Source organism: Fukomys damarensis, unplaced genomic scaffold, assembly GCF_012274545.1.
Source record: "Fukomys damarensis isolate Sample0158 unplaced genomic scaffold, DMR_v1.0_HiC HiC_scaffold_39, whole genome shotgun sequence".
NCBI classification, from domain to species: Eukaryota; Metazoa; Chordata; class Mammalia; order Rodentia; family Bathyergidae; genus Fukomys; species Fukomys damarensis.
The window spans coordinates 19,276,034-19,293,354 of NW_022900951.1; the positions used below are offsets into that span (position 1 = coordinate 19,276,034).

A 17,321-nucleotide genomic window follows, 5' to 3' on the forward strand; every position below is an offset into this window, starting at 1 on the left:
TTTTTGGTTTTTTGATTTTTGAGACAGGGTCTCAATACGTAGAGACTGACCTGGAACTCACTATATAGCCCAGGCTGGTCTCAAACTCTCAGCGATCCTCCTGCCTCAGCTTCCCAAGTGCTGGCATTACAGGTGTGTGCCACCACGCCCGGCCTTCAGCCTCATTTCTGTCACCTAATAGTTCTAAATTCCATTCCTTTTCTCAATTAGCTTCTAAGATTTTTCAACAATAAGGTAAGAAATGGATTTTTATTATATTTTCCTATAAGAGGCAGAGTTAAATAATGTCAGAAAACATCATACTGATTTTTAAAATAGCTACAAAACAAATGTAATTCGAGTTCTACTATATGATTAATTCTAATTCTGCTATATGTATTCTTATTTTCTTAATATATCTGACTCAGTACTAAAGCCATGTTTTAATTTTTTTTGTTTCCAGCAAATAAATACCATAAAAAACTGCTATATTTTTTTCTGAAAGTTGAGTATTTATTTGGATTATAGTAATTGGCAAAATTCAGTCTTGGAGGCAAAAGTACCTCTCCCCATTGCAGTCAGCCTGGAGAAAGGGCCTTGCAGGGAAGGGTGGGGATTCACACTGTGGATGCTGTCTGAGAAAGTGAGCACCATGAGGCCACCCCAGCTGCAGCTTCCTGGGGACAGCAGAATCCCCTCCAGCAGCTCCGGCGATACCATGGTGCTCTGAGCAGTTCAGGCCAGCAATCTCTTGAAGTGTGTTTTGCCTTCCCAAGCTTACTTGGTCTACATGGACCGAGATAAAATGGTCAATATTGTTTCCCCAGGGTGCTGACATCTTAGAAGTATTAATGTTCTTTTTACCCTCATTGTCAAGGGATGGTTTCCTCTTAATCAAAAGTCAGTCGGTCCATCCTGAGAACATAGTGGAAACAGATTTAATAGCTTTTCCTCATGAGACAAGGAGTTAACTATCTAAAACATAATTAACAACAGGATGTCAGTCAACAAGTGTACTTTTTGTTCCATGTCTGGAGAGTTTAGTTGCCTACAATTTAATAGGGGTCATGATGCTAGTTATCAAACCAACAGTCTTGACCTGACCTCTAAAAGTGGTTGTAAAATGGTGCCTAGTAAATTAAGATACGGGTTGTGATCGAAAAATGCAGAGAATGTTTAAAAATTTCACAATAAAAGACACATCGTATTAATCCCCCTCAAAACACTCCGCTTCCCTTCAAACACACTTATCCCATTATTCCTGCCACTTTCTAAAGCCCCTTTGAAAGTCCTCTTGCATGAGCATCTTCTGTTGCACTCTCACAACGGCCTCAGTGTCCTGAATCAATTCAAAACATTTACCTTTCATGGTCATTTCGACTTTGGGGAAGAGCCAGAGGTGGCGTGGTACCAGATCTGGTGAGTAAGGTGGATGAGGACGCGCTGTAGTGCTTTTATGAGCCTGCCTGCTCACTGAACAGTACTTGGCTGCAGTATTCACCGTATTGTTGATTTCACCTCATAAAGACACAAAGAGGACTTCCAGAACTGCTTCAGAGAGTGGCAAGAGTGATGGAATAAGTGTGTTCGAAGAAAGGGGGCACAGTCTGAGGGGGATCGGTAGCAATGTGTCTTTTACTGTAACGAATGTTTTTATTGAAACATTCACTGTATATTTTGATCACTCATTGCTGATGTCAGATTCCTGTAAGGAAGCTGGCCTATGTCATTACTATGAAGTGGGCATTCAGGTTTGAGGCTAGGACTTTAAAGTAAGAAGATAAATACCATCCTGGGCATGAGGGAAGATGTGTGTTCATTTATTATATACACAAGGTAAGAGTGACTCACTTCACTCACATCACACTTGGCTGGAGACTTTAAATTCCTTTTCAAAAACAAAACTATTGTACCACAGGGTAAAGGTTTTATTATCCTTAATAATAGGATTGAATATGCCAAGGCAAGGAAGCTGAAAATGAGATCTGCTGATCCCAGTGCCAAGACAGGGGTTATCAAATGCCATACTGGATCTCTTTGATGGGATTTCCAATGATACAGAGGCCTGGAAACTGAGAGAGGCATGGCAAGGAAGTATCTGGCTCCAACCAGGAGAAGCAGCAGATGTCATGCTAGATCTCCCAAGAAGCAGAACTATGTCAGGACATGGGCACTTGCTATTCTTCTCCTAGTCTATTGTTGCTGGAATATTAAGTGAAGTAAAAGCACTAAGTACTTAAGGAAAGAGGTGACCATCTTGGCTCTCTCCCACACAGGCCACTGCCAGTAGTGTGGAGGAGCCAGCAGAGTCACTGCCTGTTTTACGCATCATCTCTAAACAACCAAAATTGGTCAAACAAATCCCTAAAGATGAAATGCAAGTCACAAACCTTCGACCTGAATTCAAATTCTTAACAGTAGCAGAGTGCATGAATCTTGTTCCCTGTATCCATTCTTCCCTCTTTCCAATTCACTCAAATCTGTTCCTATTTACTTTGCTCTCCCATTTGTCAGATTTATCTCTTCCTGCCCTGATACTTAGAGGAGAAGAAAAAGGCTGTTTCACCTCAAGACCCAAACTAAACATAGTGCCTCTTTCTCACTAAAGCCCTCCACTTGGCCTATTTTAAAAGAATTGACAGGATATTGACTCAGAATTCTCTGCCTTTCTCTCTGCTGACCCCCAGCCAGATGTGGGGGGATTGAAAACAACATGATGATTGCCCAGATGTCTTCCCTGGAGTATTGCACCAACCAAACAGTGCCCCCCAACCCTATACTATTGAAGCACACAATTGCCAGTAGATATAGGCACAAGTCTCCATAGCTCTCTATAGGCAGATCATCCAGCTTTCTCAAACCAGAAGAAAACATGAAGATCCTAGCTGCTCCAGCTGCCCTTTCAATATTAACACTTCCATTTCGCTAAAACATAGATCTCTCTCCCCAAAGGAGACATCAATGGCATTAACAAGCCTCTCATCATTGGGCTAGTTATATTTCTCATGATCCATAGTCCTCATGATCAAGTTGATTCCCCTCTTTAAAAAGATTAGCTTTTTAAACTTTTCCTCTGGTCTTTTTCTGCTCCCTCAGGTCATGGATTATATGGGACTTTTGAAATGTTATCCTCCTGGAGGAAGACTAAAGAAGACCAACATGTTAAAGAGCGAACTGCAGCAGTCTATGCAGACTCCATGCTCTCCTTTTCTCTCACCACTGCCATGTACCTGGTCACCTTTGGCATAGGGGCCAGCCCTTTCACGAACATTGAGGCAGCCAGAATTTTCTGCTGCAATTCCTGTATTGCAATCCTCTTCAACTACCTCTATGTACTCTCGTTTTACGGTTCCAGCCTTGTGTTCACTGGCTACATAGAAAACAATTACCAGCATAGTATCTTCTGTAGAAAAGTCCCGAAACCTGAGGTATTGCAGGAGAAACCGGCATGGTACAGGTTTCTCCTAACCGCCAGATTCAGTGAGGACACAACTGAAGGCGAGGAAGCGAACACTTACGAGAGTCACCTATTGGTATGTTTCCTCAAACGCTATTACTGTGACTGGATAACCAACACCTATGTCAAGCCTTTTGTAGTCCTCTTTTACCTTATTTATATTTCCTTTGCCTTAATGGGCTATCTGCAGGTCAGTGAAGGGTCAGACCTTAGAAATATCGTAGCAACTGCGACGCAAACCATAGAGTACACTACTGCCCAGCAAAAGCACTTTAGCAACTACAGTCCTGTGATTGGGTTTTACATATATGAGTCCATAGAATACTGGAACACAAGTGTCCAAGAAGACGTTCTAGAATACACGAAGGGGTTTGTGCGAATATCCTGGTTTGAAAGCTATTTAAATTACCTTCGGAAACTCAATGTAACCACTGGCTTGCCTAAGAAAAATTTTACAGACATGTTGAGGAATTCCTTTTTGAAAACCCCCCAATTTTCACATTTTCAAGAGGACATCATCTTCTCTAAAAAGTACAATGATGAGGTTGATGTAGTGGCCTCCAGAATGTTTCTGGTAGCCAAGACCATGGAAACCAAAAGAGAAGAACTCTATGATCTCTTAGAAACCCTGAGGAGACTTTCAGTCACCTCCAAGGTGAAGTTCATTGTGTTCAATCCATCTTTTGTGTACATGGATCGATATGCCTCCTCTCTGGGAGCCCCCCTGCACAATTCCTGCATCAGTGCTTTGTTCCTGCTCTTCTTTTCAGCATTCCTGGTAGCAGATTCTCTGATTAACGTCTGGATCACTATAACAGTTGTATCTGTGGAGTTTGGAGTGATAGGTTTCATGACCTTATGGAAGGTAGAACTGGACTGCATTTCTGTGCTATGCTTAATTTATGGAATTAATTATACAATTGACAATTGTGCTCCACTGTTATCCACATTTGTTTTGGGCAAGGATTTCACAAGAACTAAATGGGTTAAAAATGCCCTGGAAGTGCATGGGGTAGCTATTTTACAGAGCTACCTCTGCTATATTGTTGGTCTGATTCCTCTCGCAGCTGTGCCTTCAAATCTGACCTGTACACTGTTCAGGTGCTTGTTTTTAATAGCATTTGTCACCTTCTTTCACTGCTTTGCCATTTTACCTGTGATACTGACTTTCCTGCCACCCTCTAAGAAGAAAAGGAAAGAGAAGAAAAATCCTGAAAACCGGGAAGAAATTGAATGTGTAGAAATGGTGGATATCGATAGTACCCGAGTGGTTGACCAAATTACAACAGTGTGACAGTGTCTGCTTGGTATAGTTTCACCCTAGGTCTTATCAAGAGCAAAGTGATTATGTTACTGAAGCAGCTACATTCAAGATCGTTCCCTTTTTTAAGGATGAGAAGGCATTACAAAAAAGTAAAGGACAAGGGGGGTAACTGGCATGGCAAATTTTCAATCTTTAAAACAAAAAGGTTGTTAAAAGAATGAATTCACATGCACGCACGCACACACACATGCACATGCACACACGTGGACCTTAGGAGACTTATAGTCTCTTAAGATCAAATAGAAGAAAGCTTATTAACAGGCAGGATCCTATTTTATCAATACTGCAGATGTTGCTGGTATTGTGATAAAAGCAACTGATTGAAAGGTCAGCTGCCAAGGCAGAAATAGCTTTAAGCATTATTCAAACAACAAGGCTTTCAAAATTTTCCCAGGGCAGTAGCTGTAGTCATTGTCTGTGGTTTGAGGTCTTGGCTGTCTCAACGAACTACCCAACACCTAAGGAGATGTTTTTGAAAATTCTGACCAGCAAAATCAAGCCAAAACCTCAAAGCAGACGTGGTAGAGTGGTCATCACCCATGATCTGAAATTGAGTCACCCCTGAATTCACCTGGGTGAGGCAGTTTTGCTGTCTAGAATGAATGCATCATGTTCCCCGTTGATATACTTTTAACATTTGTGTAGTTCAGTTAATACACCTAAAAAACAATGCCAGCTTGAGCATTACAGAATTGGGGCAATTCTATTTTGGAATATTTTGTCACTTCTCTCCAAATGGGCCTGCTTTATTAGTTACAGCTTTTGGCAGGAGGCTCTAGGGACATAAAATCACAACTTCAAACCCAAATACCTGGCATGATGGAGAAAAGCAGGTGTCCACTTGAACCTAGGGACAGTTTCTCCATTTTAACAACAACAACAACGAAAGCCAGCTGGTACAGCTGTTTGTGGTTTGGCCCTACATGCATTTTTGCATGGATGCCCAGAAACAACATCTGCCCATATATAGAAGAGAATGGGAAGATGAGTGCTGAAATAGTTATTTGCCATAGTTGCCAATTTGTAGTACCAGTCTGCTTTTGCTATGGGCCATGATTTCTCAGGGACTTAAGAATGGGGGAAAAGATCTTTAATGACTCTAAATCCTGACATGGAGAAACTTTATAGAAGTATAAGGAGATAAAGAGCCAAAAAGAAAATAGATGTAAATTACCAGGAAAAGTAGTCACCCATACAAATCTATTAACAATAGCAGTCAAACTTTCCTGCTAAATTGGCTATCCTTTACCTCTATCCCCCCAACACACCTTTTTTGGTGCCCCTCTACTTCACTCCAAGGCCCTTCTTGTACATTAGCAAGCCCAGATATTTATATGTTGACTTGCAAAATCAATGGGGGAAGTGGTTCATAGGTCCAAAGAGAAATGTTTTGTTCTGAAGAAATCTATAAGAATAAAACTAAAACCTGGTTATAGTTGAGGCAAACATCTGCAGTATTTTCTCCTTGTAGAGATGTGGCTTCTTTAGACATCTATAGTGGTATGCATTTCCCAAAAGCATCTTACCTTTCTGGCCTTTAGCAGAGATATTGTGTGACTTCTCCATCCTCCTCAGAGATCCTCTAGGTCTTCTGAGACCTAGCAGAATAAAATGACTCACCCAGGTCACCCCACTAGAGAATTCTCATCATTTTAGTGTGCCTAAGACAAGGCAGCTCAATATTAGGTTTTCTCATAAGACAAATATTACCCCCCTTGAAATACATTTCTAAGACAGGAACATAGGACTTTATTGCCACTGGGCAGACACTTTTTAAATGTTTTGGATGAAAATGTTTGGGCTTTCAGTTTGCCATTGTCTTTCTAAATAGCAAAAAAAAAACACACACACACACAAAAAAAACAAATGATTCAGATGTAAACACACCAAGTGCAAACCTGTGCTTTCTATTTCACGTGCTGTTGTCCTCACAGTTTTAAATACACGTGCAGGGGAATCCTAGCTAGTGCATTCCACACTTGTTCAGTCACCCCTAATTCAGCCACACTAAGTGATCACACTAACGTGTTATATGCTCAACAAGAAGATAATGAGCTTTAATCTGAGGACAAATACAGTTCTCACAAAAGGGCACGTTTGCATAATAGATCTTCAATCAATTCTCTCTCCTAGGGGCCTGCAACAAGGCTATTATTTATAAAACACAACTGAAGAGGGGATTGGTTTTATTCTTAAATCATATGTTGCTAAATCATTTTCTGAACAGTGTGTTCTAAATCAGCCATTGATTTAGTGTCAGCCACATGGAGCACCTCAACTTACAATGACTCCACAAAACTGACATAACACACACACCAATTAAATGGATTTTGTTGAGAATTTAATTATTCAATTTGGTCAACCAGAATGACTTACTATGGAACTTTGTTTTATGACAGATAGTAGTTTTCCAAGTTGATTGAGTCTCTGTATTCCCTGGGATATTGTATTTTTAAATGAAGGGCATTTTCAAACTTGTCAACTTCTCTTTTCAGCACTTGAAATCAAGGCTTCTGAAACTCTGACTGTGAAATGAATTTTTCTATTGGGGGACTATGCATGCCAAGATTTATTATTTATTGTTAGATAATTATTATTTGTTCCTGTTGATTATTGCTCTGACAGCATTGATTTAGCCCCACCATGGAGAAGACACTTTAGGAGAATCTCAAAATTACATCTCCATAAAATTTAAGTCTTGTTCTTTTTGAATTGCTACAAAGAGGGAAAAAAGATCCCACTGGAAGGTTTTTTTCTTTTAAGTCCAACCAAGACATTAATGTCCGCTTTACCAAAGAAACTTATTTGGTTGGTTTCGATTTAGTGTTTGTTGTTTGTTTACCAAAGACAACATTCCAGTCATCAGAAATATTTCTCCTGGTCAACTGAAAAACTGTGATACATGCTGGTTTCTTGGCCTTCATAAGGAAAATAAGAAAAGCCAAGGTAAGGATGACAATATTTTCTTGTTGAGTGAAATTCAGCAGAAGATGTGAATTCACAAGGAACTTGGGATTTGGAAGAAATAAAATGATACCTGAAATAGGGCATTATTGGTTAGTCCTGCAGCAGTGTTCCAACAAGTAGCATCAGGGCTCCTCAAGCCAAAGGAAGTACAATTGGTTCCACAGAAAATATAAGACAAACCTTCATGAAAATTCCTATGCATTGCTCCAGCTTATAAGTTTTCTTTTGTTTTAGATTACTCTTTCTTTCCTTTCTTTCTTTCTTGCCTTTGTATTGCTTTTATTTTAATGTGTGGTTTATGTTTGTTTTGTTTCTTCCCATCCTACCACTTTTACCCCTTCAATTATTAGTTAGAAGTCAGATAACCAGATGCAATCGTCCAGGGCCACAGTTATTTATACAATGTGCTACTCTGAAGAAGCCCCTTGAGAATAATTTTATTTTAAGTAACCACCATCTAATTGTAAGTGGCATTCTGTGACCATGACACTACTTTTCCTCCAGCCCCAGCAACAGAGTTTAGCTGTGTCCTTCACAAGAACAGGCAGGATAGAGAGCTGCCTTGGAGTGTGGCAGGAGAGAGAGCCTCTTGACCACACATTGGTAGCCTCATAATGGATTTATTATTTGGAGCCTATTAAAGTATCCCTGCAGCTTGTAGTAGTGTTTGACCTCTGTGAATTTGTTTTGTCATCTATAAAATGGGGAAAATAACAACAAATGTCTTTCAATTCAGCAAATATTTATTGGGTGCCTAATATTGCCCATATACTGTTACAGACTGGAGACACAAGAGTTAAAAAAATCAGATAAAAAATAATCTGCCCTCCTAGAGTCTGCATTTGAGTGATGTGGCAAGTTTGCTGTGAGGATTAAGTGGCATGACATTTGGAAAGCAAGGACTGGCAAAAAGTAGGAACCCAAGATATTATTGTTAACTTGTCAATCTCACATAGTAGCATTAGGGCTGAGGATCTAAAGCTACAGAAGCAGATGGGACACAAGATTAGGGCTAAATAAACATGCAATGGGTTGTCACAGAAGGTAGTTTAATTCCTGATCATTTTAGGACATTGAAAATTAGGTTGGATCACCACTTTGTAGAATAATTGTAAAGGAGGTATAAGCCCTAAATGTTGGGGTTGGACGTTGACCTTGAAAATGGGATACAGGCACTTGGGATGGGGGTGGGGAGGGAACAACACTGATTATTAGCTATGCCTGGCTTGTCTAAAGACATTTGAATGTTTCCTTTGGGTAATTTGCTTTTAAGTTTATGCTAAATAAAAAGCACCTAGAATCTGAAGACAAAGTTCCGATTTTAAAAAATGGGAAAGATGTAATACAAAGGACGATATTAAATTAGTACTATATTGGATTGGCTGGCAAAGAACTGAGAATGGCTACAGCTAGCATATTACCAAGTTCCTCCCTTGTGGTGGTTACAACTGTTTATTTCTGTTTTATGCCAATCCAGGAGAAACCAAAGAGGAAAGTGAATGAGCTCGAATCTGTTCACCCGAAAAGGCAGTGTCAGGATGTCCTCCCCAGCCCAGCTCTCATCTGCCCCCGTTCGTTCTGCCCAGGTGATCTGTTTGAGGTCTTCCTTGATACCTATGGGAGTGCCAAACAAGGAAAAGGAAGTGAAACGACCAGAGAGCTCTGGCCTCTGTGCAGACTTCTGAGTTAGTTTAAAATTAGCACCGTGAGGTTTGAAGAAGCCTACCTGGTGGGGAAACAAGGCTTCTTTTCAAAGCACAAAGAAAGCAATGTGTACCAAGGAGGCAACCCACAGAGGAACCTTGGTGGAAAGGAATGAAGTTCCTATGGAATGTGCCAGCTTCTTCTCCCTCCCAAATATTGACACCAGATGCATCTTTGGATATAAATCAGCCTACCCCCTCGTTTTTCATGTGAGAAATCTTAAACCTGGAGAAATGAATTTCTATCCACAGAGCTAGTTAGAAGCAGATACAGAACTGTAAATGAAGTCTAGTTTCTAGCCTCAGTTTTTTCTCCATTGTGCCACTTTACTGCCAAATTCTGTGTATCTAAAATTCGGGGTCTCAACCTGGGGGTTGTGAATGAGTTGCGAGAGGGAGGAACTCTGAGCTCCCTAAAATTAAATCATATGCGAAAATGTGTGTATATGTTCAATATGTGCATTTTCTTACATAGAGGGTTCGTAGTTGTCATCAGATTCTGAAAAAGGTCTGTGACATGAAAAGGGGGAAGGACCACTGTCCTAAGTTAATAAAGACCTCTTTGGGAGTGTGATCCTGGTGTCCTCGTTTTACCTAATGGGCAGTCAAAAACTTCTCAACCATCTTTTCTCCGAGGAACCAAACTTTTTCTAAATACTGGTTCATGCCAAGCCCAGTGCCTAGTTCTGTTCATCTTCATTCATCCTTTAACTCTTTCATTTGTTTATCCTGCACTTGATCATAGCCAAAAGGCTGAGAAGTGATCATTTGTTTATTCTGAAACACTTTTCAGTGCTAATTTATTCCCAACACCCGCTAAACATGACTGCCATGGCAGGACCAGGAAAGAACCCTTCTGCATCGTGCCCTTGTTGACAGAAGGATATATCCTCACTATTGCAACAAAATATATATAGCCTCAAAATTACAGTAACCTCCGTACACACATACACAGAGTAGGGGCTGACATATAGCAGTGTGCCTTGTCAAAGAACGAGGGAAAGAGCAGCCTATTTCCAGGTTGTACAGCAGCAACATACCACATCCTTGGAGAGGCTGCTCCCAAGTGAGCCCTACTGTAAAATGCACATCAGGCATACTTGAACAAATGTAGCAACTGACTCTCCAACAAACAGAAAGAATAAGTCTCGTTCATCTTGATAATGTTGGTAGTGGGAGAATAACTCATGGCTATAAACAGATAAATTCATTTAAAGACAGGTATGTGTCTTGGACACAGATATGCAAATAGAATTTTAGTTCTCTTGACTACTGGTCAGAAGCAAGATACAGAATAGGCTGATGGAAGAAATTGGGGAATAAATGACTCTACTTGTCCTTGTTGGCTTTGCTTCTGGTATAACTTTAGGCACAACAGAATCTACCAGGGTTGGCTACAGGCAAGCCTGAGGGAATCTCCCCTTGGCCTTTCCTGAAACATAAAGAACTCATCAGCACCACTTGTATCGCCCTCTACCCAGTCATCGGGAGACTCCTTTTCAGATGGAGGAACATTAGTCCTACACTGTAGCATCTGTTGTGAGGTTTAAGGGCTTTATTCTTTAAGATCTACAATGCTTTGTGTAATTCCTAGAAAATGGCAAAACAACCCATTTACATTTCCCATTCCAGCATCATCCTTGGGGGAAAAAAAATTCTCTGTCAAAATAACGTTCTTTATATTCTAAAATGACCTCTGAACTTGTTTGTTTCAGCCTTTCAGATATTTATTTTTAAAGTTAACATGCTGCAAAAATTGCCTTTGTCTGCTATCCTAGAATCACCAAGACAGTTGTCAGGATTATGGATGACTGGGCAAAACTGGCAAGACCCATTGGCTCTGTTTGTGTGACACAAACACATACAATGCATACACACATGAGTATACACACAGACATAAATATGCACACATACATGCATGTACACACATAAGCATACCATCTTTTACAATATTCCTGATACATGTGGGGCACTTTAGCATATCTTAGCAGGTCCAGCCCTGTGGTTTTGTAGGTTTGTGAGGTTTGTCTGTAAGACATCCTAAAATAAAACTTCCTTTTCTGTGTTTCGTGGGTGTGAACACATCTGAAAGCAGCCAAAAAATAAAAGAAACCTGGAAAAGTAAACACACTTCAATTTATGAATTGCTCACTAATAGTTTCACAGTGGAAAAACTATATTTGATGAACTTTCCCAAGTCATTATAAGACTAGCAAGGATGCAGAACTGCAGAGACCTCTCCCAACATCTAAAATTGTGGAAATTTAGCCAGGCACGGTAGCACACACCCAAATCTCAGCTGCTCTGGAGACAAAGGCAGGAGGACTGAAAATTTGATCACAATTTAGCAGTACTCTGATTTGTACAAGATCATAGGTTCAATCTTCATTGTTGAAAACATAGTGGAAATTTATCTAGAGTCTGTGCTCGGTGGCCCAGAATGAGGAAAAGGAGAGGGGAAGAAGGAAGTAAGGCATGTAGGGTGACCATTCTATCTTGCCAACTCTCAGTAAGGAATGAGCATTTTCTGTTTATGTCCACTGTATCAGTTTGTCGGGAAAGTGAGTACATTTCCTCCAGCTCAAGGAAAAGAAGTGCCATCCAGGGAAGCCTGGTGGTAGGAAATGCTGGTGGAGAAGAAAGTTGTGCAAGCAACAGAAGAACTATCCACAACCAGAAACTTAACAACCAACACACACAAAGACGGGAAAGTGGAGCCCTAGTGCAGTACCTAGAGATCTTAGGCAAAGAATATGGCAGGAAGATGGTAATTATGAGGACATTAAAACCAATGAAATCTGTAGAAAATTACTAAATATAATCTGAGAATAATGGAGTTATTAAGGATTTACTCTGGAATAAAGATATAAAGCCTTCATATCTTTTTTTTTTTTTACTAAACTGGAAGGACCACATATTTTCTTTTGCATTATTTATTAACCCATAATTTCTCCTTAGTAATGACCCGAATACATTCAGGTTCTCTTCCTGTTATGATCCTATAATTCAACCACACAATATTTGCTCTGGATTTATGCTCCAGCTGAACACTCATGAGCAGCATTATTGAGTGCCAAGTCAAAACAAGGAAAATTTCTGCTTGGTTTAGTAATTCCTTGTTCTAATCTTTCTCATTAATGAAATGTGTAAATGCATCAAAGCTGTAAAGCATGTGTCTACTTAGCCAATACATTTAGTTTTTTTAACATCAAAGAGAACCTCTGCCAATAATTATTAACAACAAAATAGTCAATTTTGTAAATCTTACATTATTTCTATACCACTAGAATTTTAAAGGGTGAAAAAACAAGGGAAGAGAGTCTATGCCAAATATTTAGTAATGGTGGAGAAAATCCTCACCTAGACATAAAATAGTTTAAACATTAAAATGTGTCTTTTCGCCGGGTGTGGTGGCACATGCCTATAATTCCAGCACTCCGGAGGCTGAGGCAGGAGGATCGCTGGGAGTTGGATACCAGCTTGGGCTACAGAGTGAGTTCCAGGTCAGTCTCAACTACGTAGTAAGACCCTGTCTCAAAAAACAAACAAAAAAAATGTGTCTCTTCTCTTATTGTCATCACTAATGAAGTTCATGAAATTGCATATTATTTTATAAAGTTTTGGGCTAAATCAAATAAATTTTTCAATTGCATCCATGGCAACAGATCATAATACCATGTCTTGTTAATCAGAGTAGCCACTAACACGGTATCTTACCATTTCTCCCAAAATATCCTATGTTATGTGCATTTCTCAGTATTTTAGTTGGGTTTCTTCACACTCAACAAATAGGTGAGTCTGGTAATAATAAATTAGTTTTAAGATAAGAATAATATCCAAATGCTAGAGCACCTAATTAGTTCAGTTTTGTCAGTTTTGTGGCAGATACACATAAAACCTTATAGGGAAAACAATGCAGTTCCGCTCTGACCTGGACAAGATGTGAGTCACATCACTTTGATCCATTAGATGGAGCACCTGCTCAGGTGGAAAATAAATTTAACCAGCACAACTTCCCATAAAGTTAAAACGCTTTCTAGGAGGAAGCATTAATAAACGTTTTTTGGTGCCCCTCTACTTCATCATGGCAAGGTTCTTCTGCACATTAACAAACCTAGATGTTTATATTGCCAATGGTTAATGGGTTTATGCAGAAACAGTAGATCTGAAGAGGCCATTTACGGCTGCCCCAGACCCCGCCATTGCTTTAAATCTATAAAAATGAAGCTAAAACCTGGTTTATTTGAGGCGGATATTGACAGTATTTTTCCCTTTTAAAGGTGTTTAAGAACAGTCAGTGTGATAAAAAAATGACTAACAATGTCAGAAAAATACTGTTCCATTGTTTTTTACTAGTGAGTTTCTCTAGTGCTTCAAATATGTTTTGCATCATCCCACACCTACATAAAAGAAATCAGTTGGAGAAAACCATCCCACTGATGATTGGCAATCCCACAGTTTCTCTCCATCTGACCAGCTTTCACCAGAGAACATTTCACACCTGCAGATGGAGTTTATAGACTGGAGAACCCCTAAGCCACTTAGAACACTAAACCCAGGTGCCATATACAGTGAGTATTTCCTTGACTCTCTTTTCATATTAAAATGTCATCTTCCAATGAGGCATCCTGTTTTCAGTCTTGACATTCAATTCCCAGCGTAAAGATATCAAAATTATTACTTTTGCCTTTTCTTTTTTATCAATTTATTTTTAATTGACACATAAAAATTGTATAGATTTGTGGGATACAATGTGATGTTTTAATATATGTATGTATTTGTGGAATGATTAAATCAAATTAATTTACATATCTATTCTCTCACATACTTACCCTTTTAAAATTTTTTGGGCTTTCACTTTTTCACGCATGTCTGACTCTTTTCATAGACACACACCAAGAAGTGAAATGGCAATGGGCCAGGGAAATATTTCCATTTGGACTTTTTGCCTTTTCTTTCTTTTTTTTTATGTCCAGATATTTCAGTGCTCTTTGACAGTAATTAGTACATGTGGAGGGGTTTTGTTTTATTTTGTTTTTGTTCTTGTCTTGTGTTTTCCAGATGAGCAATCAAAAATGCAGAAAGACTGGGTTTGGTGTTTTGTTTGTTTGTTTGGCAGCAGATGTCTTTTTATAAAACTTTGCATATGGTGTCCTCTTTAGCTTAATGGTCACAACGTTATACTCTGTCTCTGGAGAAAGAAAAGAAAAACCCATTTCTTGGCCTTAGTTTAAATTTGATCACAAATGGAGCGATGAAATTACAGCAAGAGGCCCTCTATATGCCTGCCTGCCTGGGTTCACAGAAAGTCAATAGAGGCCTAAGAAGTTTGGCCTTTCCTTCCTGTAGCATTGTTTTTTCAGGGACATTTAGGATGTGAGAGAGAAGAAATACTGGATGTATTAGCTTATAGGTCACAACTTGTATGGAGAGAGAGAAGAAAACCTAGGAAAGCAGTAATAAAGCAGGGTATATGCCTGGGATATCAAAACAATTGTTGAAGACTGGTGAGTGGGCTTTTTAGTTCATTTCACCACACTGAGTGAATGGATGAGTGATTATCACTGTCACGAAGAAAGTTTGAATGTAAAATTATATGTTACAGGTATCAAATTACAACATTGATCTCATAATATAAAAGACTGGGATGATTTCAGATTTTTGTCTCAATGGTTCTGAGCTAGAACTCGGCAGCTGGGAACTGCAAAGAAGTTGCACTCATACTCCTGTCAAAGTCCTTATTTAGCCCATTTCCATGGAAACTGAAATCAGATCTCTCTCTCTCTCTCTCTCTCTCTCTCACACACACACACACACACACACACACACACACACACAACTGTGCAGACTTTGGGGATGTGTATATACGTAAGCGTCAAAAGGATAATTTCTATATGGACACTCTCTCATCATTGATAACTCTTCAAGAAATGGAAGAAAGGGCAATCCAGGCTGACTTCTTTTTTCAGAAACCAAGCCTATAGTGTAGATGAAAAATCCAGGTTGAAAGAGTAAGCCAACATTACCAACTACTTGGGGCACTCCATTTCATAACTCTGTGTTCAATTAATTGAGCTAAGTTGGAAACATTTTATGGTGAGAAGACATCCACAAAAACTAAGTTTAATCTCTTGGATTTTTGCCTGCTTTGCTTTACTCTGAAACATCGACATTTCTCTAAATAGCCCAGCAAATAAGGGCTAAAGGAAAATAACAAGTGAATGAATTCATTTTAACTTTTCAACATATACTTGGTTAAGTTTCCATCCTAATGGCAAAATATGTGCATATTCCAGATTTGTGGAGATATTTTATAATATACCATTCTATCTTAGCATCTTCCTTGAAAACAGGCCAACACTCAAGATGCTACCTAAAAAAGGGCACTGACAAAAATTGTAGCAAGGATTGGAAGAAGAATGAACACTCTCTCCCTCCATGAATGTCCCATGAGACCATCAGGCAACCTGGATGCATTCTACACAAGGGCAGTATTTACTAATGGGTAATATTATATCTCCCATTTCTGTCCCTTTTTCTATGAGAAAAGATGAAAACAGGATGTTTTAAAGAGAATGTTTTACTTTAAAATGTACTGTAAATGATGATTTTTGGACTTAAATTAAGTTCTTTTTACCACAACTCTCTGCAAAGATTGTAACACAGCTCATGAAGTATTTAGCTTTTGCTGGAACCCAAACCAAGATGAAAAGCTGTATGTTACAGCTTACAAAGATAACAGGGCAACAGGACTGCTTGATCTTAAATACACATTTTTTAAGCCTTGCTGGAGCATATTCTCATTTGGCTTCATACCTGCATGGGTAGTGTATTCAAAAGTGGGCAGGAAGGAGCAATAGTTATATTTTTCAAAGGAAAAAAAACATTTAGAATTACAAAATTAATAAAGAATAAGAATCTGTATTCAAGGCTGGGGATTTAGCTCAGTGGTTCTGCTGTCTGCTTCGCAAATACAATGACCCAAGTTCAACCCATGGCACCAAAAAAAAAAGAATCAGTATTCAAAACCACTGTAGATGGGAGGCAATGACTTTATTTGGTAAAGGGGATAATGTTAAAATTTTTTAAAAATTAAGAGCAGAGTGAGGGGTAGGAAAATTAAAATTTCTCAACCTAAGGGATGGCTCCAGATGTTAGGGCCCACCCTCTTGTCAGGAATTACTATCTTACTCCTAAGGGGTTACACTGAGAACCCCATCTACATGAAATATTCATTTTATCATCTACACAAAATCGTCATTTCTGTAGAAAGCATCACTGACTCATAAAGAAAAAAAGCAAAAAATTCCCTTGAGTCACACGACTTAAATAACCACATCCAAAAAAAGGTTCATTAAGATAAAGCCCTAAAAGACAATCCAATAAGGACCCACCACGATACAATAAGCAGAAATATAGACACTAAATCTGCAAAAACTCTGAATCCTATGAACCAAAGGCCATCAAATAAATGATCCCAGGCTGTTATACGTGTCTGTGTTTACATGAATTAAGAAATATAGGGTTGTTGGATGGTCTGAAGGTTATTATAATGTCCCTCGGTTTTATAGCCTCCTACTTAGAGGACTTTGAATTCCGTGGAAAAGAAGCTTTAAATTCCAAGAAACATAAAGATTTGCTAGGCAGTCTTTAAAGCCAATTTAAGAACCCACATTTAAATGAAAATTGAAAAGTTTTAAAGACAGAAATATAGGCTGTTAACAAAAAGTGAACACTTTTTTACTTGGCATTACAGGAAAATTACTCAAAAACCCAAACACCTGGAAGTAGTACTAAATGCGTTTAACATTTGTTGGCAATTGATGTTCCATGATGACAAAGTAAATCTTAGAAAAGACTCAATACTACCAGATAATTTATGTGTGTGTAT

At 39.0% G+C, this 17,321-nt stretch overlaps 1 protein-coding gene across 1 annotated transcript in view; it reads left to right on the forward strand.

The window, feature by feature from the left end:
• Ptchd1 (patched domain containing 1) overlaps positions 1-6,625 on the forward strand; it is a gene marked incomplete at its 5' end in the record, with an annotated part of 53,224 nt that extends 46,599 nt beyond the window's left edge. Inside the window, one exon of the mRNA XM_033760463.1 lies at positions 3,076-6,625. Coding sequence (XP_033616354.1) covers positions 3,076-4,730 — 1,655 coding nt within the window. The remainder of the gene's footprint in view (positions 1-3,075) is intronic.
• Between the last annotated feature and the right edge of the window lie 10,696 nt (positions 6,626-17,321).